The sequence below is a fragment of the Fusarium coffeatum genome (assembly GCF_003316985.1).
Source record: "Fusarium coffeatum strain FIESC_28 chromosome Unknown BRIP53273_contig_210, whole genome shotgun sequence".
Classification (NCBI taxonomy): domain Eukaryota; kingdom Fungi; phylum Ascomycota; class Sordariomycetes; order Hypocreales; family Nectriaceae; genus Fusarium; species Fusarium coffeatum.
The window spans coordinates 35656-61935 of NW_022158003.1; the positions used below are offsets into that span (position 1 = coordinate 35656).

The following is a 26280-nucleotide window of genomic DNA, read 5'->3' on the forward strand; positions in this document are numbered from 1 at the left end:
TTGGTATCTCACAGTGATCCTTCAAATCCTACAAAACATTATGAATAACAGAAGTGATTGTTTCGATCGACTGGTGTGCAAAATATTGTTTCCAGGCTCAAAAATACTGAAGCTACAGGGTAAGCCTATACCCAAATGAGTTAGCCTCTCATGGCGTGCTTCTTATAGACGACTCCACAGCACAGGCTCCACCAGCCTGATTAGCCGGATCCCGATTAGTAATTTATCTCCTTCAACAAACATCTCGCCAAAACGCGACAATGTGGCTTACCACTGCATTTACCCTCTCGACGATAATTGGTCATGTTTCATGCCAAGACCAAATACCACTGACCGAGGAAGCAGCCACAAAGCCAATCTTTACTCTACGCGAACAATCCTCTGATCTCTGCGATGCTGGGTCGAGACAATGGACGGGGACTGTTAACGTGACGGCTGATAAGTCTATGTTCTTTTGTACGTATAAGAACAGAGTGATAGAATTGAGACTGATGTGAACAGGGTACTTGGAGAGTAGGAATAATCCCGAGACGGATCCTTTGCTATTATGGATGAGCGGGTATGTTGATGCACCCTGAAAAATGAGGTCGACTAATGCGAGATGCCCAGTGGACCTGGTGCAGCTGGGGAGATGGGTCTCTTCATGGGCAGTGGTCCTTGTGTTGTTAATCCAGATGGAAGCTCAACGCGTCGTCAGGAATACTCTTGGACCGACCGTGCCAATGTCGTTTACATAGAGTAAGTACCCTCAAAGGATACACCATGCCTTACTGACTTTCAGTCAACCCGTCGGCGTCGGCTTCTCGGAAATCACAGACCGAGATAACATCGCTGTGAGTCTCGACCAAGGTGCCAAAGACGTACATACCTTTCTCAAGATCTTCTCCCAATCCGTCTTCCCCAATCTAGCAGGTCGACCATGGCATATCACTGGCGAGTCAATGGGCGGGCATTATGTAACTGGCTACACAAAGCACATCGCCTCCCAAGAAGACCCTGGTATCAACATCTTGTCTGCTATCATCGTAGACGGCTACATCGACGCTACGCGACAGTTCATAGGCTACTATGACTTCTTTTGTGAAGACTGGGCTAGGGATGGTCGTAAGGCGCCGCTTATGAAGGACTCAGCTTGTAAGGATATGCACGATGCGATACCAGAGTGCGAGAAGATGTCGAAGAAGTGTAGGGAAGTATATGACATTGCTACGTGTAAGGCTGCGAATGAAGTCTGCGAGGAGGGTGTTGGGGAGTACTTTATGGATGGTGTCGTTAGAGGGGGCTGGGATCCTTATGATAGTGAGTCACTTGATCCGTCCTCGATGGGAAATTACTGACGCTGAGAAGGCCGGCATCCTTGCGAAGAGCCTCCCATGTGCTCCAATCTCGATCACGGACCAACATGGAGATTCTTGAATAAGCGCTGGGTTCAGGAAAAACTCGGATTTAGGCATCATCCATTTGATCTAATTGATTTGGATACCAATCAGCGATGGGATCTCGCGGAGAACATCCATCTACCTGTTACTCGCGAACTAACATGGATTTTGGATAACACCGACATTTCGGTGCTATTTATCAACGGCAACAACGATATTATTATGTAAGTTCTTGTCACCATCTTGAAAATGATAATGATTGCTGATGATCGAAGCAATACTCCGGGACAAATGAGCATGCTAGACAATCAACCATGGAAAAGACAAGACGCGTATCAGGATCTCGAATACGAAAATTGGCACTATACAAACGGTGAACTAACTTCAAATTCGCACGGCTGGAATGTCAAAAAGGGAGGTTTCTGGAAAGGAAATGATCGTTTAGCATTATATGCCGTTGATGAAGCAGGTCATCTGGCACCGCATCATCAACCTGAAGCTATCGGTGCAGTAGTCAGGTCTTGGCTTCGCAACTACTAAAGCATATAGATACAATTAAAGTCTAGCCTGCCTCCAAGCCTTTTCTCGCGCCATATCAACACTTCTCGCATCCTCAATAATCATATGAGCCGCCTTCTCTGCGATAGCATAAACAGTCGCTTGGATATGCGCGCTGACCTGTAGAGGCATGATACTCGCGTCAACAACTCTAAGGCCCTTGACGCCATAGACTCGGAGCCTTGAGTCGACGACTCCACCTTCGATACCGGCTCGACCACCCATGGCACATGTTCCGACAGGGTGCCAGTCTGTAATCGTGTTCTGTGTGATCCATTCACCAATGAGCTTCGCATCGTTGTAGGCTGCTGCTGGAGGGGAAGCAGGTGCGCGAATAATCTTCGCCAAAGGTTCAGTGTGTACAATCTTCTTCACGAATTGTAGACACTGCTTCATGACTTCCAGGTCGAGGTTTCCGTGTATACCTTCGTAGTACTTTGGGTCGATATCAGGTGATTCGTCAGCCTCGCGAGAAGAACGAACGTGGATTGAGCCGACACTAAAAGGATATTGAAGAATTTGCAGCATGGTACCGTACTTCTTGCCCTCTTCGCCCTTGAAATTCGGGTTCCAGTTGCCGAGGTCAAATATATACTCTATCTGACCGAGTTTGGAATTGCCGTCTAGGCGATGGGTGAGGATATCATGTTTGTCTGAGTCAAACTCTGAGATCTGATCTGCCTCGGTATGGAGCGTGGCGAGAGTCTCTTTTGAAACGAAGTGTGCTAGAGGCACGTAGCAAAGAGATACAGGCAGGATAGTCAATGGTCCATCAGCAGTCTGAGCATATTGCTCCTTTGCAGCTGCGGCAAGACTTTCTTCCTTTTGGACATCATCACGATTGGCAAGTGAAGAATCAACTTCAAAAATCGTAGCGAGCACTAAACCTCCGTTAGTCAACAATTAACACTGGGAAGGTGTCACATACTGATATGCTCCTGCAGATTCTCCCCAACTTGCAAGCTCTCAACCTTGACGGGGATATTCGCGCGTTCCAAAATCTCAGGGTTTCCAATGCCTGAAAGCTCCAATATCTGCGGCGACTTGACACTTCCCGCAGAGAGAATAATCTCCCTTGTCGCAGAAACAGTATACTCTTCATCATGATACGTGAAGTGAATACCGGTAGCGATCTTGTCTTCGTTGATGATGATCTCATTTACCGTTGCGTTGGTAAGAATGTAAAGGTTATGCGGCTCGTTGACTAGATAATCCGTTGCATATGATCGTCGACCCGTGGAGGGATCGACGGCGTTTATGCATGTCCAAACACCAGTGTTTGACCCGCTTAGATGAGAAGGATTGGTTTGAACACCTAGAGCATTGAGGGTCTTATGCCAAAGGCCGTGAGAGGGTGAGTAATCTGTTGGATAAGATATTTGGATCGGACCAGAGTCGCCCAGAGTGTCTGCATCGTGAGCAACTTCATGCTCACTTAGAACCTTCTGACTGGGTGGATGGAACGTCTCAGATCGTTTAAAAAAGGGTCTTTCGAGAATGAGATTAGTATGAACCTTAGATACCTTCAGTTCACTTACAGAAGTCCATCCCATCCCCAACCTTCATTACCCAAAGCCTCCCACGCATCATAATCATCCCTACTAGCGCGATTCCACGCCATATAGTTCAACGCGCTCGTCCCTCCGAGCACCTTTCCTCTCGGCCACGGCAACGTCCGTCCGCCGAGACCCTTCTGGGGTGTGGTTTCAAGTTTCCAGTCGTAGGATCCTCCCAACGTTTTGCCGTAGTGGCCTGGGATATCTACGTCAGGATCATTTTGAACAATGGGACCTGCTTCGAGAACGCCAATTGTGTATGAAGTGTTGGATTCAGCGAGACGGGCTGCTAGTGCAAGACCTGCTGTTCCGCCACCTATGACGAGAAAGTCAAAGGGGAGATGAGTAAACTCATCGATTGTGCGAATTGATGGTGTCATTGCGGCTGATTGAGTGTGGTACAGATTAGTGTCTCAAGTCTATTTGAAGGATGTCAATGGCGGGAGATTCCGTAAGAAAAAGCAAGTACAGTAAAATCAGGCCATGCAGTTGGTTGGATGCCAGTCAAAATGTTACAGAATCATGGTTGTTGGTCGAAGAATCTCGAACGGCCCAAAAAATCGGTGAGGCTTTTCCCTGCAGTTACGAGTAGCTTCTGTTGGTTGCTCGCTAGCACCACTGATTGGTAGACGCTGCCAGGGGTTGTCAATTGGTCAAAACCTTAACAATATTGCTTGGGAATAATGTAACTGCCGAGTGGAAAACAACCCCCAAAGAGATAATTCATTCAGAATTAGCGGCGGATCAAATTCTAGAATGCGTAAAGTTAGCGTTCGGTCGTATGATGAAGAAAACCTAAGCTTTCGCCCAGCCGGGACGGGATCAACCCCCACGAAAATTCCGAGTCTAGCAGGGATTGGAAGCGGGCCGAGTTGGACGACAGACGACTCGAAAGTTGTCTCTTATCTCGTTTGCCCTTGTCTTCCTGTGCCGATTTAAGCGCAACGCCGCAGAAGCCCTGTTCCTGTTGGTGAAGAGACAACGGTACAGCGCAGGGGAAGAGAGCTAATCATGCAGGCAACTTGTCGGTTGGGAAATGTCTTTCGTAGGAATCACCCTTGAATTTCGCATCTGTCAAATTTGGAAGAAGGGTTTGATTGTAAAACTATTGTTCTGGGATGGACCTGGTTTTGCTTTTCATGGGACGACTTTGTCAATCCAAGCGAGGTAAGCATCGTGTCGGTTGAGCTGAGCATGGTTTCATATTGGATCATGAAAGATGACAGCAGCCAACGCAGGGGTAGACAGAATGTCATTCTAAATTGTTGAAGATCTTTTCTTCACCCGCGTTATCGCAGTCTGTAACACTGACGCTGACATCGTGTGTGAACTGTTCTTTCGCCATGGAGTTTTTGCAATCTTTGTTAATCGAATCATGGGTTCTTTGGGTCCTCGGTCTCTTCATTGTAACATGTCGCCTGTAAGTCCATCCTCCCCGCCCTCCGAGATTCTCTGACAATAAAATGCAGTGCATCGCGACGACTGAAGCTTGGAAAATGGAGCCTTTTGGCCATTGAAGATTATTTGATGATCTTCGCCCTCGTACGGACTCCCCCATCCCCCAAAACCACAGCCAACTTACACCATTAGATCAACTTCACAGGCGTCGTAGTGTCAATCAACGAAGTCGCAAAGAATGGATCGAATTATATGGCCCCCGATGTCGCAGCGAAACTCACACCCGAAGGCAAAAGCGCAGCCATCTTCGGCAGCAAAATGACGTTTGTTCTCGAAATATTCGCTCTCACAGCTGTATGGACGATCAAAGCTTGCTTGCTATTTCTTTACGCAAGATTAACGCAGGGGACCTCAATTAAGCAGCGTTGGGCCGTGAGGTTTGTTTCTGCGTTTTGCGTGGTCACTTATATTGTTGTCATCTTTTTGTTTGTCTTCTTTTGGTGTTCGCCTACGCCGGAGTATTGGGCTGTGCCTGTCAATCCTGATAAAAGTATGTCAAGCAGAAGGAATGTTTTGATGGCTTGACTAATGGATGAGCAGTGCAATGCGCGACATATTATTCGCATATGATTACTGCGACGGCGTGCAATATCGCCAGCGATATCATGCTGATCTTGTTACCGATTCCGATTGTCATCAACATCAGCTTGTCGAGGAAGAGGTAAGTCAATTCACAATTCTCGAGATGACAATGTGACTAACTATCACAGGCGGATTGGGCTTTGCTGTGTCTTTGGCCTTGGTCTCTTCAACATTCTCGCCGCTGTTCTTAATCGATACTACAACTTCAGTAACCCAAACAGCTACGTCTTCCTCTACTGGTAAGCCCTCTCACGCCCAAGACCATCAACCTCACCACTGACATCGCCAGGTACGTCGCAGAATCCGGCGTCGCTCTCTGGGTCGGCAATCTCCCGCTCTGCTGGCCTGTCCTACGTCTCGCCCTCGGTTCAAAAGGAGACTCATCCAATCCCTCGTACCCGAACCCATCATACCCCGAAAACTCGACTCGTCGAAGAACACAAGGTCGCAGTAAGCCGTCTGTCTGGGCAAAACTGGAGGATGAGCGCTTGTCTGAGCAGGGAAGTCAGATTGAGCTTGTGGACCAGAATCCTTATTATGTGGAGGCGAAGGCGAGTGGTGATGCACATGAGGAGAGGGGCAATGGGCGCATTACTGTTGTTACGAAGGTGGAGGTAAGCGAGGGAAGACTGTAGACTGGATTTTCTAGATTCTGTATAACATCCTCTATCGTGTTTTAGCCACAGACTATCACGAATGTGTTCGACAAGCTCCAAATCGAATGCCCGTAGAAGCTGAGTGTCCATCGCCAAGTCGCTAGCGAAAGTGCCGGCATCTCTCCACCCTCTTCTTCAAGTCCCTCAAGGTATCAATCGGTTCCGCTCCAACCGACTTTGACGAGCTCGCTAAAACGGAGCAGGATTAGCGTAGGCGAGTGTGGTTTCATCGCTGAACAACCCGCATGAGACCCTGGTTGAGGGAACAAGCCACTAACATGGGGGTCTCAGCCGCTGAAGCTTGCCTCTCCGGCCAGTACTTTCCGGTGGGAGCGGGATGACATTGAAAGGACATGCATGTAGCTGACTGTTGATTAACGCTTTACTAATTGCGGGTTCCTCTGTAACAATCTGGACCGCCTCCCAGGATCAGCAGAGTTTAACCAACAGATCATTTCATTGGAACTCCGTACAGGGATGCAATATGCAGTCCATTCAGCCAACAAAAGACCTCAAGCCCCCTCAAACTTTGTCTACAACCTTCCTCCAGTGGCTTATCTTAATTTCTTTTCCCTGTCGCAATCATGTCTCTCCCTCGCGACACAGAAACTGCGCATGAGAAATCTGCGACAGTGAGCTCATCTCCAACACCCCATGACGATGCCTCCTCCAATGCATCCAGCCCTTCCTCTCCTCCCCTCTCAACATTTGGAAAGATCAACGATCGCATAGAAAACCTCGCCGGTCTAGAAGCACGCGGTATCCAACGCGTCCTCCCTGAAGAACGCCAACCTGCTTCGAGCGCAGCAGACCTTCAAGTCGCACTGCTATGGTTCAGCGCAAACCTGTCCCTGAACAACCTGGCCACGGGCCTTTTTGGCCCGATGGTGTTTGGTTTGGGGTTTTTGGATAGTGCTCTCCTTGCTGTGTTTGGAACCATCTTGGGGGCTTGTTCGACGGGGTATATGGCGATTTGGGGACCGCAGAGCGGGAATCGCACGATGGTATGCATCTTCTTTCCATCTCTGATGACTGTTGACTGACTGGGGCACAGGTTGTGTTGAGATACTTCTTTGGGTACTGGCCTTCGAAGATTCCGACGTTTTTGAACATTGTTCTCATGGTTGGCTATGCTACCATTGACTGCATCATCGGTGGACAGGTCCTGTCAGCTGTCAGTGGTGGTACAATGACTATCCTAGTAGGCGTAATCGTCGTCGCTGTAGTATCATGGATCGTTGCTGTTTTCGGCATGAAGATCTTCCATACCTATGAACGGTACGTCTCCATCCATCCTCCCACCTCCTTCCTTATTTCCTTATGCTAACAGCTTCAGGTATGCTTGGATCGCGCAGGTCGTTGTCCTCGCAGTCCTTATCGGTGTCGCAGGGCCTTCCTTCAACGCCTCAGCCCAGCCCACAGTCTCTGGCCCAGTGCTCGCTGCCAATCGTCTTTCTTTCTTCACTCTCTGCTTCTACGTCCCCAACTCATGGGCTGCTGCGGCCTCTGACTTCTACGTGTACTACCCCGAGCGCACATCCCGTCTTAAGGTCTTTCTTCTGACTGTCGTTGGTCTTACCATGTCTTTCACTCTTGTCTACCTCATCGCTATCGGTCTGGCTACCGGTCTGGTCGACAACAAAGACTGGGCCGACGCCAACGCCATTAGTACCGGTGCTCTTATCGTCAAGGCTTATGATCCTCTCCACGGCTTCGGACGGTTCTGTTCTGTCATTATCGCCCTCGGTGTCATCGCCAACAGCACACCGTCCCTCTACTCCGCGTCCCTCGGTTGCCAAGTCCTTGGTCGCTACACCAAGGCTGTGCCACGTTGGGTCTGGTCCACCGTCCTCTCCCTGATCACTCTCGTCCTCGCCATGGCCGGTCGCGAAAGCCTATTAGTCATCTTTCAAAACTTTGTCGCTCTGATGGGATACTGGGTCATGTTGTTCATCTGCATTGTGATTCAAGAACATCTGATCTTCCGCGGGGAGAAAGGCTTCGATTGGACGGCGTGGGAGGACAAGAACTACCTTCCTGTCGGTTTAGCTGCTTTTGCAAGTTTTGTGCTGGGTTGGGTCGGTGCTATCCTGGGTATGTCACAGGTTTGGTACGTTGGTCCTGTGTCGAAGGCTGCTCATAATGCGGACTTGGGGATGTGGTTGGGCTGTGGGTTTGCTATTGTTACATTTCCGGTGTTTCGATACTTTGAACTCAAGGTGTATGGGCGATAGCCTCTAGTCAGATTGGAAGAGTATGACTGCAGGATCCTTGTTTTGGTTTTTATCAACTCATAAATGTATGTTCTTGAGTACGCCTTCAGGTCAAAAGAATCATCTTCAATATTAAAGACCGTCTAGATTCGAACATAAACCATGTACTGATGCACTGTTCCTTCCGTCTGGCCGAACCACCACCGCTCCATACGTCGACCGAAGCTGACTCTACGTAGCCGAGCACTCAGTATCCACTAACACCAACCCTGAACAAAGAAGGGTCAGACTCAATCCTCTTCCTCAGTGGTCCCGATTTCAGCTCATCAACGTCCCATTTAGCCCACACAAACCGGCCGTGAAGAAAACCGGCCTCTTCAGAAGCTGCCCAGACGGCAAAATCGCCAGGCAATTGAACTATTTCCGTCAGTTTGATAACAAGATCTAAACACAAAGTTGCTTACTATCGTCCCATTGGAAGCTGTTCTCGTCAGTGAACCGCTGAAAAGACTCGGTGTAGTGCAGTCCTGGTTCGAAGGTGATGACCTGCATTTCGCTGGATGGAACGGTCATGCCAATGTGGTTCATCATCATCGTGACGGCGCTTTTGGTGGTCGAGTACAGAGGAATGGGTATCGAGATGGGAGTGTCGTGTATGGCGATCGTGGAAAGGTTGAGAAGGGCCTGATAATGTTAGCTTGGAGGTATGCATTGTTGGAATTGGATACTGACCAGCTTTCGGGAAGGGTTTGACTCCCTCTGCTTATAAAACAGACTAGTCCAAAGATATGGAGCAGCAACGTTGATATTGAGACCTTCCTTGAATGTCTCAAAGCCAAGATCAAGGAGAGTGTTGGGCAACCACATGCTAGCAGCGCTCAAAACAAGAACATCAACAAAGATGCCATCCTGCGCAAGCTTCTCCCAAAGCTTTTGAGTAGCGGCCTCATCCGCAAAGTCATTGACAACAGGAATGACCTTCATTTTTGGATACTTTCCACTAATACCAGCCGCCGCCATATCCAATGCATCTTGTCGACGGCCGGTAATAATGATGCGGTCTGCTGAAGCAGCAGCAAAGGACTTGGCGATACTGAGCCCTATGCCTGTAGAAGCACCGGCGACAAGAACAGTGTTACCAGCTTGGGAGAGTTCAGGGCGAGATGGTGAGATGGCTTCGTATGATTCGCGATGAATCTTGGATATGAGACTGCTACCGGCCTTGGGGGCTTGGGTGTTCTCCCATGGGTTGTCTTGTGTGTCGGCGGAAGGCATTTTGATGGAAAAATGGGACAAGTCTTTAGATATAGAGTGTAAGGTTTGAGTAGCTCATTGAATGAAGGAAAACACCTTTCGGGCGAACAGAGTTATAGTTTTATAGCTGAATTGGAGGCGTTTCCATCATGATGGATTTCCAATCGTGCGGAAACTTTGCGGGTAAAGAAAGTTACCGTTAAACTTCATGGCGTACAGCTCGCCCAAAACCCGCTGCGAGCAGAGGGTCAATCCAGCTCATTAGGCGCTGAGACCCCGCCAAATTTCCCGCCAGATCCCCGCCAAAGCCGCACCTTTCCGCAAGATACCTAACCTGACAGCCAACGTTGTCTTCAATTGCTGACAACTTCTTATCTCCAAAAACCCGCAACCTTCCGCATCAACAAAATTACAAACATGGCTCCAGTCGCGAAAGTCAAGGCTTGCTTCCCGTGTTCAAGTGGAAAGCGCAAATGCGACAAAGCGCAACCTGCCTGCACCCGCTGTAATGACAGAGACGTCGAATGCCGCTACCCCCCGACCAAGCGAAAAAGACCGCACGCTTCCGCAACAGATGTCAGCAACAGTCCAAACATTTCCAATAGCAATGAAGGGCCTTCAACTCTGACGAACATCGCCTTCCCGTCGTCAGCAACTGATCTTGTTGATCCGCAAGAGTGGATACGAAGTCTCGGAACCTTAGGCGCGCCCCAGGATGACAGCTCCAGCTCTTCAGTGTCGACAAGTCAAAGAGATGCGACGCATTTCTTTCTCAAGCCTGATACATGGATCATCCGACATATTCCCTTTACAACTCCAACTTTTTCGAATGAGATATGCATGAATTACGTGAGGGGTATACACGACTTCTTTGATGAATGGGTGACGAACTCGCACAGTTCATTCATGCATAGGCAATTATACGCGGACTCAGGATATCCTGCTGCAATACAGGATGCGTATGCTTGTGTTGCTTTGCATAATGTCAAGAACGCGGCGAATGAGAATGCCATTGATGACATTCTGGCAGCGAAAATGGCAGCACTGTTGAAATCTTATCCTGAAAATGATATTAGCAGCGGGAGCCTGGACATACGAGAACACCTCTCGCGCACACAAGCACTCTACGTTCATCTTGTGTTGTCTCTCTTCTCATCGTCAATCGGGGCCCGTGCAAACGGTGAACAACACATACAAACCCTCATATCATGGACTCAACGGCTCTGGGAAGTGGCCCATCACGACCCGGATGTCTGTCAATCCGACAATAGTGATGGCTCAGCTACATCTGCGAACGCCATCGTCCTCGATGCCATGTTTGACGGTGATACGACACCTCGTCTATGGCGGTCTTGGGTTCTATCAGAGAGTATCCGACGAATATGGTTAATGGCCACGTCAACGATCGGTGTATATCTGACGTTGAGACAGAAGTGGGCAGAGTGTCACGGTGGGATCTACTTCACGTCGAGGAAGGATGTTTGGAACGCCAAGTCAGCGTCTGGTTGGGCTGCAGCTTGCCGCAAAGCCGACCCGTTGTTTGTCTGCAGTCTGGAGTGCGAGAGTCTATTCTTGACTACAAAGGCGTCTGACGTGGATGATATGCTTATCAACATGTTCACGATAATGTGGGGTGCGGAAAGAGTTGAGAATTGGGTTGAACGGACAGCTCAGCCGGGACAGACTGTCAGGGTATGGAGAGGTGATGGAGGCCAGAAGTAAAGCCTTGATAATGGCTGCTACTTAGATCTTGATGTTGATTGATACATGGTTCACAAAGAATAATAACTGCCACTTGATCTTCAGCAACCGAACAACAGCGTCCCATTGTAACGACAGCTAGTAGCCAGCATGCTTCCTTCGAATGGATCAGGCGTAGTATCGAAGATTTGGCTGCACCTGCATTGAATGAACCTTTCAGTCCAACAGTTGGTGAATTAGATTTCATCTTTGACGAACCTAAATCCAATGCTGCGCATCAACAATATGCTTTGCAATGAGCGCGTTGGCAGTGAGTCATCGTCTTCGAAAAAGTATAAATACTCGTCTTGAACCTATTCTCTTTCCTTTTCTTCTTTCCATCATCAATCTCTCATCTTTAATAAAATGTCTCAAAACTCCGATTCCGGCGCTGAGAGCGTCAAAACCGATATTCTCCTTGCGATCAGGCATGAGCATCTTGCCAAAATCATCAGCCGCGAGAAGAACCACGAGTATCGCAAATATCGCCTCAACGATGGTGTGTGCCGCCTCTGGCTGTATGAAACTGCACACGATGGTGGAAGCTCTTCCATAACGTAAGCCATTTACTTTTCTTTTCGCCTGAAACTCATTACTAACTTATTTCCCAGACATATCGCCGTCATTCCTCCCAATACCCGCCATGAACCAGGTGAAGTCCCTAATGAGCCCCATGGCATCGGCAATGAAGACTTCAACGCTGGTGTCAAGGAGTCCAAATTCGGATACCCCATTCTCGAACTTTACGAACTTGAGAGCCCGGTGACTCTGAATGAGTTGAAGGCGCGCTGGGGGTTCAATGGTCCACCCCAGGGACGCCAGTACGTGAAGACAGAGCTGTGGGAGGATAGATGGGGTGAGCAGGGGGACAGGAGTGAGAAGGTTAAGAAGGTTTTTTAAATGATACCCTAGGATTAGTACATAGCAAGCAAGTTTGCTAGAGGGAAATAAATACTTGCATTAATCCCTATCTAATGATGTAGCCCAGTCGCTATTGAATCCATTTATGCTGTCTTAACCATGCCTCACACATAGAAGGCCACTTAGACACTGGCAAATCCTTATCACTACTCAACGCAAATCCATGAGGCGCATCCGCAAAAACATGTAACTCAACCGAAGCGCCACACTTCGTAAATCCTTCAGCTAGTCGATAGGCGTTGACAACTGGAACAACGGGATCATTGTTTGAGTAGACGATGAACGCGGGCGGCGCAGGAGAGCGAAGCTGCACATCAGGCTGCACAACATTGTAGAATTCCTGCTTCTCTTTCGGTGGCAGTGGTGGTTTGTTCTCGATGATCTGACGGCCGACTGCATTCGTAGAGATTGGGCCATAGCCAAGGATAGCGAACTCAATCTGCGGCATCTCAGGATCGGGCGATGTCCAGACATCAGGATACTCTGCTAAAAGCGCAGCACCGAGGTGTCCGCCTGACGAAAGACCACAGATGCTGATACCCTGCTGCGCGAGACCACTTTGCTCCATGATCTTGAGCGCCCTCCTCCCATCGTCCAATGGAGCTTGAGGACCAGTCTCGCTATTCGGAAAGCGGTGCACAAGAACGAATGCATAGAAGCCAAGAGTGTTGAGCCATTTTGCGACAGTGATGCCTTCCTTCATGAGCATGTACTCAACGTAGCCTCCGCCTCCGATGATGAGAATGCCACGGCTGTTGGACTTTTCTGGCCGGTAGCCTATGAGGTATGGAGTGTTGACTTTTGAGACGACCCCATCGTTGAGGGTGATCGCATCGCTGAGGGGGAGGGGGTCGTCCAACAAGGGCCAAAGTTGATCGAGATCATCCAATTCGGTTGGTCTGTCGAGTACACTTCGGCGGTTACCCTCTGCGGGTCTGTCATTCAAGCCCGAATGTTCCATTTTGTTTGACTTTGAAAATTGGAGTTGTTGTGAAATGATGTCGGAAGTGATGTCGTGTTGTTTTGTGCGCGGGGATTGAGTGTGGTTTCGCCGGATCATCAGTCCGAAATGCCGAGGTTGGGGGCCGCCGATGGGACAACAGCAATTGGGGGCAAACAAAATACAGAGTAATGTGAACTTTGGAGTTCGATCAGAACACGAACTGATGTTCCGACTATCTTATGTATTGTGCGCTTGCATCGCGGGGTGAACGATGGTGCTAAGACTATAGTCACTCGGCTGATTACTACAGTACTGCAATAGAACACCGGTAAGGAAGAAATATTGCTGGATGTAATCGCGATCAAGGCTTTATTATTTATTTATAAATGGAAATTATGTGCTAGCATTGAAAGACAGGAATGTAGAGTCCTGACCAGCAGCCTCTTGATCCTGAGCAATGTTGTTCTGCAACTTCTTGTTCTCCTCCTCCAACTTCTCATCAACATCGTCACCCTGCGCCTTCTGAGCCTCAAGCTTCAGAATGGTAGCGGTAAGCTTCAAGACCTTGTTCTTGATTTTGCCACGCTAGAAACCGTTAGTCCATATCTCTCAATTCAACACTGGCTGACTTACTTGGAGAGCATCAGCCTCTTCACCAGAAGCTGCCTCAATAGCAGGATTGAATGCGTCAGTCTCAGCATCGTTGGCGATCTGATTGACACTGTTTAAAAAGTCTAGATCGGATTTTTCGACTGTTGAGAGATCGTTGGGGAGACCGCCGAGTTTCTGGAGGGCTTCTTGTTCGGCGTTGCCGGCTGTGCCGCCGCTAATAGAGAGATCGTCGTAGGATGATTGGGAGAAGACGGCGCGCTTAGAGAGGGGTGCTGCGATGGCGGTGGCTGCGAGGCCGATGAGGATGGATGTGAACTTCATGATGGTTTGTTTGATTGGTTGTGAGTGGTGGTTGAATGATAGGAATTGGGAAGAGTTCACGGAATTGACAGCGCATTATAAACATTTTTGAAGATCTCAAAACAGTATTCATGCCAAGAAGTCTATTGCAGTTCATCCCGTTTCTTCCTCAGATTGGCCCTGTTGAAGCACAAAGCACCGTCATCAAACGCTGAATCCTCGTGGTAGATCATACTTGCAAGTCAAAGATGAAGCAATTCAGAACGGATATCGAGTCTTCCGGATATTGAAGACAATTTCATTTGCCCAGTTTGGGCTTCTCAACAGACTTGATAGGTTGAGATACGTGCTGGTCTCAAGCTGTCCTGTTACAAGGAGGTATCCCTGTGTCGCATGCTGTTTCATCGCGTCTTGAGTTCCAGGCAGGTTTGACTGGGGTTATCCGAGCTGGCGGTACGAGAATACGCGCTTTCATCGCATCGAGTTTATGTATCTTAACCTGCTTGACATAAAGATAGACATGTTGTTTCATTGAATGATCAATTCTCCAAGGGTGACAGCCGCTCAGTCCCATTCAGCCAGCCACATCGCTACGCTAGCAGTATTTAGCGCGTGTTGCCCTGTAGATACCCCAAATTATGGGCCACCACGAACAGTTGATTGCAGCAAAAACAAGCACGATTGGTGATATCGATCTAGTTATGTCTTAGAAATGGAGACTCAATCATGGTCTAGACCATTGCTGAAAAATACAAAGCTGGCGTGTTGTGGCCAGCGACTTCTCTTGAACTTCCATCTTCATCGCATATTCTTCCATGCATTTCGAAGATGACCTCAGAAACCATGTACGGCAGCTGGTCTCTCCGAGTCGACAATTCTAAGCCTACCTTGAAGGCGCTGGTTGACACTCCACTAGATGATGCCAAAGACAATCTCACGACTCCCGCTGTTATCAACGAGGGGGACCATAACAGTGAGTTTCGTATCCCCATATTAGACCACGATTAACCAGGAACTAGCCCTAGTCAATCTTCAAGTACAATTCAAGGACCGAGAGAAGGGTGCCAGCCATTGGAGCAAAGCTACAGGATTGCTCATCAGACCAGATCTCGTAGTTACAACGGGTCACGCCACCTACGATCATGATAATGGACGAGGAAAGGCTGTTGAAGTACTCGCTTACGTGGGCTACAATAGTAAGAAGCCTATCGATGACCCCAGTGTTCACGTCCGCAAAGGTCTCAAAGTTGCTGTACCTAAGGCCTGGATTGATGGGGATCGATATCGGACGCAGGATATTGCTTTCATTCAGCTTGATCGTCCCTTCAAAGATATCATGCCTTTCCAGTATGGTGCCAAACCAGGGGGTGGTGATCATCCTTCCCTGGGAGTGATTGGCTATCCCGGCGATAGCGACAGCGATGGGGCTGCGGTACAGATGTATGGAAGCTGGAATGGAGAGACATATGGTCTTGCCAAGGAACCTGGAGGCCAGCACTTTACCAGAAGTGCATCCCGAATCCCTCTTGAGGGAGTTATGAAGGCTATGGATGGCTCTGGAACAGCAGTGAAAACGGTCGGAGGTATTGATTACATTCATGTACGGGGTCCGAATAACGCTTGAATTGAGATTATGGTATCATCGAGACTTATCCAAACAGTGACCGCAGATTGTTCTCTTCCATAACATCAATCCAATGCACCGCCGCCATCCCGGGCGTTTCCTTATCGTACTCATCCCAGATCTTCTCCACAAGAGTCTTAGCCACCACAATAGGCCTAGGCGGTAACAGCGCTTCCAGAGCATCAAGTCTCCCAATGATAAAACACCTTGCATCAACGATTTTCAACCGCGATTCAGAAACCGTGGATAGCCGATCGATGTCCTCGTCTGCTTGGACGAGTTGGCCGATGTAGTCTGATAAGCCGCAGTGTTCTGTACTTCCGAGATCGAAAGGTGATGGCGTTGCGAGTGGTGCGGATTCTGGTGAGATGGGGGTTTCAGAGGGTTCAAAGCGAAGGCCGGTGCTGGCGGTTATGCAGAGTAGTGGTTGGGTCATTTTACTTCCGGAGTCGGCGGGGAGTTGTTCGATGAGCTTGGTGAGACGGAGACTTAGCGGTGCAATGCATTCTTCCCATGGGATGTGCACATCAGCTGGGCCTGTCAGATGATCTGGTAATCGCAACAGTACCAGCTCTGGGAATGTCTGGTAGATGTGAATTAGACCCGCAAGACGGTAGGCCTCAGCGACGTTGACGAGATGTCGACATGGTGTTTTCTGGTCTCCAGTTTCGGTATTCGCGGGCGCAGACTCAAAATCCAATCCCAAGAGCTTCTCCTCCAAGTGTTTCGCTTCGTCGATCATTTTCAATGCGGTCGCATGGTCGCGTGTTGCGAATGGGCCAGGATGTTTGACGTGATAGCGATAATTCCGACAGAGTCTCAACGTTTTAGTAAGTAATCGCGAGACAGTATTCGACACACCAGTCCACGGGTGCGGCATGTCATCGACAATGGGGTCAATCTGGGCAGCGGTCGGATACTCATCCACACTGATATCCTCCACTTCGTCAGCCTCATACGTGATATACGGGTTCGTATCCGACACCACAGAAAGTAACATCTCGCAATACGTCCAACTTTTGTTGAAAACATTCAGTAGCTTCCTCTCTTCGTCGGTAAGTCTTCTCTTCTGCTTGTTGATCCGATGAAGCAGCGCCTTGGCCTCTTTCAGGAACGGTATGCCCAGCTGCGTAGCGTTCAACCAGCAAATACTCGTACCGATACAGAAAAGACCATAGATCAGACCCATGGGGACGGTGTCGAGATTTGGTGATGATTTGACGACGCGGAGTTCAGCTTCGATGACATCTGTGGCGTTCTTCATCATTGAGATGGATGTTTTCTTCATGTGCGGCATACGGGATGAGAGGTAGGCGGAGGACATGCTTTGAAGGCTTGTTGAGACGGCTTCGGATGTGGACCAGAGTGCTGTGGCCATCATGCGGTTGGAGTTAGTGGGCGAGTCGTATTGAGACCAGAGAGAGCAGACATCACGGAACCAGTATTCGACGAGCTGTGATGAGAGGTCGGTAATGGGTGGAGGAAGGAATAACGTTGAGTAGTTTTGCTGCATGGGAAAGAGGGCGAGTTCGTTGTTCTCCGTAAAGTCCTGTGTCGGCGTCAAATCCAAGGCATCAGGTGTCCAGCCAAACTCGATTCCCTCGACAGGAAGATCCATAGGAAACTGCGCCATGAAGTCTTCGGCCGGACTCATTTGCGTCTCCTGAAGGTGAGAGTTCTGACCAAACTCGATAGACTGTGGCGATGCGTCAAGCATAAACTCTCCAAATGTGCCCTGCTCAGTCGGACTGAACTCTGAACTGGCTGTAGCGAAAGACGACATGGACGCTGTATCAACTTGTTTCTTAGGTGGTCGTCCCCTGCGCTTTTTTACAGAAGGACATGGTGATGCTGAGGGTCGGAACTTGTGATCGGCTAGTTCGGCTGTTTTCTCATGCTTGGTTGACCAGCGGAGACCGCGTTGGTAGCCGCCGCATTGGACGCCGCGGGAGAGGCAGACGTTGCAATCTGGTTTTCCTTCATCGCATTTGAGCTGGGATAAAATGTCAGTGGTGTCGGTGAGAGCAATGATGGGAAACGTACGTGTTTGTTGCGACATGTTAAACAACCTGATCTTGATCGGATGGCGACCTTTCTCTTGGCAACGGGCCTACCTGCCGAGGATGCACCTGGACTAGATTCCATCATTCGTCAGTAACGAGAAGGACTCGATGAGCAAGTTATTAATCATGGATCTGGGAGAAACGTGCTCAGACTCGCATGGATGAAGAGTCATGAACTGATTTGGACCGAATTGAATTGCCCCTTCCCCGCAGAAGTTGAAGTGTAACGTGATAAGATTGGTTTAGCGCTAGACGCTAATCGTCAAGCTGAGGCTCTATTTGCTACGCTACGATGCGCCCTTCGGCCGGCATTTGACTTGGCGATCTGTCAAAACGCACAAGACAGCTGTTCGGGTAGTCCAGCCGAGATTCGTGGGCAAATTATGATGCTCATTCAAAATTTGGGTCATGTTCTTGTACAACACAATAAGGTCTATTCACAAATAAGCTTATTTTGATTGATAACGTCTGTGACGACAGTCAACGCGGAACACGCGGCATGTTCCGATCAGCCGATCAATTGTTAGTACACCAATCTAACCAAACTCAACATGCCTCGGCGAATCTTGTCTTCAATCAATCTCAGATACACCATGGATCAATCACTGTTCAATCAATTGCCTATGTACAGAAGCTATCAAGTCATTTCCGCACTTCTTATTGCTTCGGAGATTCCAGCTTCTTCTCCTCCATGGCAAGTTCATCTGTCGCTTCCGAAAGTTCGGGTCTTTCGCCAAGAATAATATCGAGTTCCTAAAAAGACTAGTTAGAATGTGGAGAGAAGCATGAGAATATCAGACTTACGGGGCCTTGGAAGGTCTTCTTTCCATAGAGTAGCCAGTATCCTATCAGGAAGATGGCGAAGATGCCAATGACTGCTGAGACGTAATCTAGAGTTGTGTCAGTGTTGATTGTAGAAGCGAAAGGAGGACACATACTCATCAAGCTGGCAGTAACGGGTAACACTGGTGGGAAGCAGAAGAACTGTAACAACGTCAGCTTAAGCAGCATCGAGGACGAAGAAAGCCTACAAATGAAGTGATAAAGACGTAGAGTACCGCAACGTAGTTGATGATAAGTCCTCTCACTCTTCCAAATTTCCACGGCGAGTCATTCCCTTGGAAGTTCTGAAACTGTGTCAAGATTCCTCTTCCCCTCACAAGAAGCGTCAAAACGGGAATAGCGTACGACATATTCAACAGAATCGTACACGAAGAAATAAACGCATTGAACGCAACAGTAGGTCCAAGATACAACAGTCCAAAGATCGCATTAAACACCCACGTAAGAACAATCGTTCGAATAGGCACTTCCCACCTAGGATGAATGTGGCTAAAGTATGAATGATAAGGGACGCCTTTATCACGCGCCATGGCGTACAAGAGTCGACTTGCGCTCGTAATGGATCCGTTGGTACCGTGGATGAAACAGATCGCTAGCATTAGGGTCAGGAATGTCGTGCCGGCGCGACTGTTGGTTGATTGGAAGATGAGTTCGACGATGGGCATTCCGGTTGTTGTGGCGACGATGCTGGGAAGGTCTGTGAGGCAGAACAGCATTACTAGAACGAAAATTGTTCCTGTTGTGCCTCCTACCCCGACGGCGTATACCATTGCCAATGGAGCGTCGCGAGAAGGCGTTGGCATTTCTTCTGTCATGTGTAGCACGGCATCATATCCGATGAGCGATAGAGCGGACTGGAGAAGGCCTAGGATCCATGCGATGCCGTCGTTCCAGCCTGTTTCGTTTTGGAAGGTTGCGAAGACGAATTCGGGGGAGGTTTTGTCGGATGTAGAGAGCAGGACGACGCTAGCGACGAACACACTGAGGATGGACCAGTACACTATGGGATGTTAGCTGTATTCTATAGCTGTGGGAAGGGGATGGAGGCTTACGAGCTAGGTTGTTCCAAGCACCGAGGATCCTATTTCCGAATGTCATCGAAAGGGTACCGAAGGTTAGGACCGCCATGAAGATTAGGTATGTCTTCCATGCTGCGACAACGTAGTTTCCGTTTGAAGCTACAACGCAGGCTGCAGAGATAAATTGTGCTGCCATACGTTAGTTTTCCCATGAACAACAGTGGTGGGAGAATTACCTGCAAAGAATCCCTCGGTCGTCACAAGGGTAAGCCAGCCACAAATATTGATGTACCCAACTGCAAAGCTCTGCCCAACATCAGTACCTATTCACAATGTCATCACGGGCTCGGTTTGTACTTACCATAACCTTCCTCCACCTCTCAGTAGTCAAAGCCCACTGAAAGTGATACTGCCCACCAGCAGTCGGCCAAATCGCAGCCAATTCACCCAGACTAGCAGCAAGACAAAAGTTACACAACACGCAAAAGATGAATCCGTACAAGAAAGCAACAGAGCCACCAGACGGCAGAACAATGGACAGACTTCCTGCTAGACAAATCCAGGTACTTCACACATCAGAACACAATCACGACGGTGGAAGTGGGTAACGCACTTGAGAATGGCAAATGTCATTGCTACCATTGTCAGTTTTGAGAGACGGGGCCTGAGGTGGCCCTCAGATTGGGATTGCGTGTGGCCAGACATTGTTGCTTCTGGTATGCTAATTACTTGAAAGAGTGCAAGCTTGGGAAGAGGGTTGAAGAGCGAGGCAAGGACTTGTATATGTTCCTGGCTGCCGATTAGCTTCGGTGACGGTTGTGGAGAAACGCCTCCTACAATTACTAGTCAACAGTCGAGGCAGTGCTTTATGTGAATTAAGCATGACGCTGACTTCGGGGAACTAGACTGATCAATTAAACTGCACAAACTCTCGACTATCAGCATCATACTTCGAATAAGAATATCACTTGACAGTCAATCATAAACGTAATAACTTCCTCTACCCCAGAATCAACGCCCGTCTGGCGGCGATCGGGTTCAACTCTACTTCCCCGCGTTACACTAGCTTCATTGAAGCAGAAATATCAGTCTAAAATTGCCATTTTGAGAATAGTTTATGTCTTCCCCCGCATCATGTAGGTACAAACTATGATTCGTGCCGTCTTGCCACATGGTTCCCGAGGGCCAAGAATCCATCATTCGTGTGTGAGGTGGGAATTTTCTGAATGCAGTAATTTGAGCCTTGGGGGTTTGCTCAGGTGATGGTATTCTGGATATTTTGTTCCTGGATAAGGAGATCTCAGGACTACTACAGAATTCCAACATGCATTGAACCTTGGGGTGTTTATCTTGCATTGTTGTTGTCAAGGGTTAACCGAGACGCGTGAACGTGATGCTTGCTCGGCGTTAGGTTGAAGAATCTTGAACCAGCTACTAAGTAGGAGAACTAAAAAAAAGCCCATTGAAGAATTCTGTGAGTTTATTCAGTTTCACATTCCACTTTTGCTGAGAAATTATTGTTGATTAATGCGTTACGTGTTAAGGTTTTTGTGGTTGCAGCTGGTATGGTATGACCAGATCGTGCAATCTCATCTCAATCGAAATTGATGAACGTCTGGATCTTGCACCACCTTTCTGAGCATAAGAGACTTGGTAAGATAAGTATTTTCAACCAAAAGTTATTGAAAGTAGACTTCGGCCAATGGAAACACTAGGAACACAGCTAGAGAGCATTTCTCTATCCTGCCATAGTATTTTCTCAATCCCAGGGTAACTTACCCGGAAGCTATTGAGAATTCCTTATCTTTTCTTATCTTGTCATGCAATCTTATCTAAGCCGAGATGAGATAAGATAAGAAATCCTACAGTGCTAATCGAAGATAAACCCTTTCGCAGACTGTGTAGCAGATAAGATAAGAGATAAGATAGAAGGCCATAGCGCGTCTAGACTCCATCAAGCGTTTCGCAACCCAAGAGATGGGATGGAATGTAGTATAATTCATCGTGGCCGCTGGCTGAGAATGAATTCCAGCTTATCTGGCACTTTCATATTACTAGCCAGCGCAGTATGGATGCGAATGTATTGGAGCGGGTATCGTCAACGCAAAGTCGCAAAACGTGACTAAGGTTCCATTCAGGACTCAATGTCGCCTTCATGCTGGCCAGGACCCATATCGTCAGCGCTAATGTTAGCTGCCTGCCAGAAAGCGGCGCATTGAGGAGCGCCAGGGCTTCAGAAGAATTGGTCACCTAGAGCATAAGAGATGAAATCATTTGGTCACTTTATGACAGTCTAGATTAACATTTAGGCTACTTTATTCTAGTAGTAAGCCTCAGAGGTTATTTCTTCTGTCGCCCACCGAGAGGAGGTGAGAGAAGATTAGAAGGACACAATTGAGACCCTGCAAAGCAAAACCAGCTTGATTGGTCGATTAAAGCCCAGGGGCATGTTCACGACCTAATGATAAAGTGCTGTTAGCGCTACGTGACCACTAATTATATCGGGCGGGGCAGTGGATTTACTGCCTAAACTGCCTGCTGAACCCAGGCAATAGAACGCTAAGTCACCTCAAGGATCTGAAAGAGGGGGCGGTCTGGGTTGTTATAAGAACAACTGACGGCTTCATAACACATCAACGCGACTGTTCGTCCCTAGTCTATCCTTTCTCTTGAATGCGTAGACATGGCCTCTTATGCTAGCCTCGCTCCTGAGATTTGGGACAACATCTGCTCTCGTCTCACTCCACCAACCCTCGCAAATCTGCGCCTAACATGTAAAACACACGGCAATTGTGTTGATTTGAACTGTACAATTTGATGACTGACCTTCGAAAAACAGGTAAAACACTCAGTACAATCGCTCTACCGTGGAAGCTCAGGACCATCAGCCTCGAAGCCTTCCTCGACCTATCAATCGAATATTTCGTTGATATCGCCAAAACACCTTCCCTCCGTACACTGGTACGCGAAGTCATTATCGATACCCGCGTGGACCTCGATTATGAATATTACTGCAACGAGAAATATCCCTTTCCCGTGTCCTTCATGAAAGCCCTGCCGTACCTACGGTACTTTACAAACGTAACGGCGCTGCATATCCGGTTTGAGGAGCATTGTGGGAACCCTGATCATGATCTTGGGTATGATATTGATGAGACGTACGAGCTGAGGTACAAAGTCCTCGATACTGTCTTTCACTGCGCCACCGGAATGTGGACTTTGGAAAAGCAGTTGAAGATTGACAAAGTGCTTGGGCGAAAGTTTTATGATGAGGTTTATGATGAGGATGATGATGAGGATGATGATGAGGATGATGATGGGGATGATGACGATGAGGATGCTGAGAAGCGCCATTATAGTGACCAGGATCTTGACTTCACTGGCGCTTGCTTTCCTTTGAGGGAGTTGACGATTGCTAATCTAGCTGACTACTCTGATTTTCGTCTTGAAGGATCGGAAGCGTGGAAAACCCTCATGGCTCTCCCAAGTCTGGTCGATCTCAAACTTTTTATCACCACTGAAGAAGACGATGCTGCACCGGAAAACTCAATTTATTTTACCGAGAAATATGACTTCTTCGACTCTCTTCCTTCAACCTGGCTATGCGTCGATATGACACAACGCCTGAGGGTTCTGTCACTGTACTTCAAAGACTATTGGGGCTGGTTTCCCGTTATGGACTTTCGCGATTGTGGTGAGGAGTCTCCATTTCCGCAACTCAAGGTGCTTGCGCTGGGCAACTACGTCTTCACCCATGAGTGGCAGATCGAGTGGTTCTCTAAACTCGGAAGTGAGAATAGTAGTGGAGGTTTGGAAGAGTTGTACTTGGATGATTGTCCTATTCTTCACCATGCGCGCCAAAATGATGTTTGCGAGGGCGGATATCCTGATCGTGCTGCCGTCTCTAACCAGCAGGACTACAATCCTAGCGAGCATTACTTCTCCATTAGATGGCACAGTCTTCTCTCTCACTGGAAAGATTCGATGAAGGGACTCAAGGTATTCCGCATGGGCCATGGGTCATGGGGACACCAGAGTGAAACGTACACGACCATCACCGAGGATCCCGACTACGCTGACCTGGACACCGATGTGTTACAGTATCGGCTTTCTCACAACGTACACAAGAGCTTCGCGTTTCCAGCCAATGATGCGTATGTTCATGTAACTGATGGCTATCTGCGTGAACCAGAAAAATGGCGCCAGGGAGAAGGTCTTGACGACAGGAGGGAAACGAGGCTGACATACATTGACTACGACATTGGAACGGGACCCTCGGCATGGCTTGAGACGAGAAAGACCACAAGACAGGAGGATGTCGAGCCAGAGGAGGGGACTGCGAAGAAGGATGATGTAGCTTGGGATGCGATGATGACTGCTATCAAGGCTCGGCGAAGCTTCAGTTGAAGAACTTAAGCTTTTTGGAGCCAGAACCCTATGTGTCGCGACTATCTGTCATATTACCTATGCTTTAACTCCGTATTTTATACATTTAGGCTACTTTATTTTGGTAACCTAAGCCTTAGAGGACATTCCTTACGTTACCCACCTAGCTGGAGACCGATTGAACATTTTGTAAAGGTATTTATTTGTCAAGCGTCCGTTTCCCTAATCAACCCTTGGCCTCGGACGCGAATTAGTGGAAGGATAATAATCAGTAATTTAAAAGGTATTGGTTTGTCCACTACGCCTCGGCGAATGCCCTCTATTTGTGTTGGCCTTGGAAGACAAACGGACTTCCTGCTTTAGAGAAAAAACATAAGTCTTTGGGTGAATGACAGGAATGCAGCTGGAAGAGAAAGCGTTTTGCGCAGCAGCCTAGGTAGGTAGGGTAGGCCAAAGGGAAAAGGTTTCCGTATAAGCATTGGAGTCGCGATGCTTGAAAGAAACTGTAAATTCGCCTAGGAAAGCGTATCCTGAACGGTCGCGTGCTCGTGTGCCATGGTGCTTCATGTGTAAAATTATCCAGCAAAACTCTATCGGCTCATACCAAGTATAAGAGTGCGTTCTTGTCCCCTTTCCGGCCACTCTCCTCCCCTTATATGAATACAACTACCTACCCGTGCCCTCTGCAGCGTCACTCAAATCCAGCGATATACATATTCTGAATTGCGCCACTTCTTGAAAGCTACCTAGACAGCACAACCCATCTTCTCTCATACGGGCGCGCAACACAACAGCTATTTACTCACATACATATACCATACACAGCACCGCACAGCATAGTACGTACCATGAGCTATCCTAACGCTTTGCAATCCTCATCTGATCATTTACTGGATTTAGCAAAGTATCCCAAATCCAGCAAATATGGCTTCCCTCAAGACTGGATCTCAGGCCAAGGCTGCTGGCAACAAGCGCCGTGCTGCCCAAGGTGCTCCTAAGCGTGCGACCACTACCTCCTCCGCCGCCACCAGCCAACTCCCCGACCGCTCAGACATGATTCTTCCCATGAGAGATCCATACATGCAGCAGATCATCGACGGTGTCAAGAATTACGAGTTTCGCAAGTACGAGATGGTTGGCGTCCAGCGCATCTGGTTCTATCGCACCGCTCCCCACTCAGCCATCACCCACATCTGCCCTGTCAATGAAGCCGTCATCAGAGAGGACGGGCCCTTACCTGAGGATGGACTGGGAAACAAGGAATACAATGAGGGGCATCCGGACTACGAGGGATGGGATTATGCATATCGCATCAATGAGGTCTATAAGATCAACACTGCCATCACTCTGGAGATGATGAAGAATGAACATGGGATGAAAGGTGCCCCGCAGTCAAGGATGAGGGTGCCTGTTTTAATGAAGGCGCAATATTGCCTGGAAGATCAGACGAAAATTTTCTAAGCTTTATGATAGTATCAGCTAAGGTTGAGGGACAAATAATGACTACATAGTAACGAGGTCACGAATGACACATGAGCTATAATCATTATGAAAGTTTAAGAAATCTTTTTGACATTATTATGCTACGTTTGATCTACGAAGTGCCTATGATAAACAACCTTGAAGCCCTTGAATGGATGGTGGGAGACGATGCATCGGCGCCCTTTCTTTCTTGCTTGACAATGAAAAAAAAAATCCCTATTGCATACCATCTCTGCTCTCATAATGCACTGGGAAGGTGTTCCTACGTCTTCAAAACCGTCTATCCTGCTTCTTTGAAGGCCCTGCTCCCGGGGCCAAGTCACTGGACCGAAGTCAATGTTGTGATGCAACTAAACAGCTCACCTCATGTTGGGACACCGTCAGGTTGGGTGTCGCTTTTGTCATTGCTCAGCGCCTGATAGATGGAGCTCTGGATGATTTTGTAACTCGCAACCCTCTGGATAATGTCACAAGCGAGCAAGTCACTGTCAGTGGTATTGTTCTCAAGACAAAAGGAAGTTCTAGAACTATGTTCCCTGCTATCTCTGGACTATTGCCAGATTGACTAATCGCTACAACATTGATCATGAATTCAGAACTATAGAGGAGCTCTTGGGAACTTGGAAGACTCTGGATGTCCTCCAGGATGCCTTTGCGAACAGTTACAGCTTCGAAGACCTCTGTCTTGATT

General features: G+C 48.3%; 14 protein-coding genes across 14 annotated transcripts; 8 read left to right on the forward strand and 6 right to left on the reverse strand.

Moving 5' to 3' along the window:
* Positions 1 to 260: 260 nt before the first annotated feature.
* On the forward strand, positions 261 to 1919 carry FIESC28_08702 (uncharacterized protein; the record flags this gene model as incomplete). The annotated part of the gene is made up of 6 exons (XM_031162840.1): positions 261 to 456; positions 502 to 559; positions 610 to 738; positions 782 to 1299; positions 1348 to 1603; positions 1655 to 1919. The coding sequence occupies 6 exons, from the start codon at positions 261 to 263 to the stop codon at positions 1917 to 1919; spliced, it is 1422 nt and encodes a 473-aa protein (XP_031013069.1).
* A 15-nt stretch (positions 1920 to 1934) lies between these two features.
* Positions 1935 to 3873, reverse strand: FIESC28_08703 (uncharacterized protein; the record flags this gene model as incomplete). The annotated part of the gene is made up of 3 exons (XM_031162841.1): positions 1935 to 2818; positions 2866 to 3425; positions 3476 to 3873. 3 exons carry the CDS (start codon positions 3871 to 3873, stop codon positions 1935 to 1937), a joined length of 1842 nt encoding a protein of 613 aa, XP_031013070.1.
* A 963-nt stretch (positions 3874 to 4836) lies between these two features.
* Positions 4837 to 6264, forward strand: FIESC28_08704 (uncharacterized protein; the record flags this gene model as incomplete). Its single annotated transcript, XM_031162842.1, has 7 exons — positions 4837 to 4913; positions 4963 to 5035; positions 5084 to 5441; positions 5492 to 5612; positions 5662 to 5772; positions 5823 to 6147; positions 6214 to 6264. 7 exons carry the CDS (start codon positions 4837 to 4839, stop codon positions 6262 to 6264), a joined length of 1116 nt encoding a protein of 371 aa, XP_031013071.1.
* A 509-nt stretch (positions 6265 to 6773) lies between these two features.
* On the forward strand, positions 6774 to 8423 carry FIESC28_08705 (uncharacterized protein; the record flags this gene model as incomplete). Its single annotated transcript, XM_031162843.1, has 3 exons — positions 6774 to 7193; positions 7244 to 7467; positions 7526 to 8423. 3 exons carry the CDS (start codon positions 6774 to 6776, stop codon positions 8421 to 8423), a joined length of 1542 nt encoding a protein of 513 aa, XP_031013072.1.
* A 226-nt stretch (positions 8424 to 8649) lies between these two features.
* Positions 8650 to 9677, reverse strand: FIESC28_08706 (uncharacterized protein; the record flags this gene model as incomplete). Its single annotated transcript, XM_031162844.1, has 3 exons — positions 8650 to 8819; positions 8867 to 9086; positions 9135 to 9677. 3 exons carry the CDS (start codon positions 9675 to 9677, stop codon positions 8650 to 8652), a joined length of 933 nt encoding a protein of 310 aa, XP_031013073.1.
* Positions 9678 to 10073: 396 nt separating this feature from the next.
* FIESC28_08707 (uncharacterized protein) lies at positions 10074 to 11378 on the forward strand (the record flags this gene model as incomplete). Its single annotated transcript, XM_031162845.1, has 1 exon — positions 10074 to 11378. One exon carries the CDS (start codon positions 10074 to 10076, stop codon positions 11376 to 11378), a length of 1305 nt encoding a protein of 434 aa, XP_031013074.1.
* Positions 11379 to 11762: 384 nt separating this feature from the next.
* On the forward strand, positions 11763 to 12296 carry FIESC28_08708 (uncharacterized protein; the record flags this gene model as incomplete). The annotated part of the gene is made up of 2 exons (XM_031162846.1): positions 11763 to 11953; positions 12008 to 12296. The coding sequence occupies 2 exons, from the start codon at positions 11763 to 11765 to the stop codon at positions 12294 to 12296; spliced, it is 480 nt and encodes a 159-aa protein (XP_031013075.1).
* Positions 12297 to 12387: 91 nt separating this feature from the next.
* Positions 12388 to 13278, reverse strand: FIESC28_08709 (uncharacterized protein; the record flags this gene model as incomplete). The annotated part of the gene is made up of 1 exon (XM_031162847.1): positions 12388 to 13278. One exon carries the CDS (start codon positions 13276 to 13278, stop codon positions 12388 to 12390), a length of 891 nt encoding a protein of 296 aa, XP_031013076.1.
* Positions 13279 to 13653: 375 nt separating this feature from the next.
* On the reverse strand, positions 13654 to 14193 carry FIESC28_08710 (uncharacterized protein; the record flags this gene model as incomplete). Its single annotated transcript, XM_031162848.1, has 2 exons — positions 13654 to 13845; positions 13894 to 14193. 2 exons carry the CDS (start codon positions 14191 to 14193, stop codon positions 13654 to 13656), a joined length of 492 nt encoding a protein of 163 aa, XP_031013077.1.
* Positions 14194 to 15000: 807 nt separating this feature from the next.
* Positions 15001 to 15796, forward strand: FIESC28_08711 (uncharacterized protein; the record flags this gene model as incomplete). Its single annotated transcript, XM_031162849.1, has 2 exons — positions 15001 to 15145; positions 15192 to 15796. The coding sequence occupies 2 exons, from the start codon at positions 15001 to 15003 to the stop codon at positions 15794 to 15796; spliced, it is 750 nt and encodes a 249-aa protein (XP_031013078.1).
* A 25-nt stretch (positions 15797 to 15821) lies between these two features.
* On the reverse strand, positions 15822 to 17855 carry FIESC28_08712 (uncharacterized protein; the record flags this gene model as incomplete). Its single annotated transcript, XM_031162850.1, has 1 exon — positions 15822 to 17855. One exon carries the CDS (start codon positions 17853 to 17855, stop codon positions 15822 to 15824), a length of 2034 nt encoding a protein of 677 aa, XP_031013079.1.
* A 661-nt stretch (positions 17856 to 18516) lies between these two features.
* Positions 18517 to 20426, reverse strand: FIESC28_08713 (uncharacterized protein; the record flags this gene model as incomplete). Its single annotated transcript, XM_031162851.1, has 8 exons — positions 18517 to 18612; positions 18664 to 18749; positions 18798 to 18843; positions 18891 to 19702; positions 19755 to 19910; positions 19958 to 20027; positions 20083 to 20287; positions 20335 to 20426. The coding sequence occupies 8 exons, from the start codon at positions 20424 to 20426 to the stop codon at positions 18517 to 18519; spliced, it is 1563 nt and encodes a 520-aa protein (XP_031013080.1).
* Positions 20427 to 22404: 1978 nt separating this feature from the next.
* On the forward strand, positions 22405 to 24128 carry FIESC28_08714 (uncharacterized protein; the record flags this gene model as incomplete). Its single annotated transcript, XM_031162852.1, has 2 exons — positions 22405 to 22495; positions 22561 to 24128. The coding sequence occupies 2 exons, from the start codon at positions 22405 to 22407 to the stop codon at positions 24126 to 24128; spliced, it is 1659 nt and encodes a 552-aa protein (XP_031013081.1).
* Positions 24129 to 25031: 903 nt separating this feature from the next.
* FIESC28_08715 (uncharacterized protein) lies at positions 25032 to 25568 on the forward strand (the record flags this gene model as incomplete). Its single annotated transcript, XM_031162853.1, has 1 exon — positions 25032 to 25568. One exon carries the CDS (start codon positions 25032 to 25034, stop codon positions 25566 to 25568), a length of 537 nt encoding a protein of 178 aa, XP_031013082.1.
* Positions 25569 to 26280: the final 712 nt, after the last annotated feature.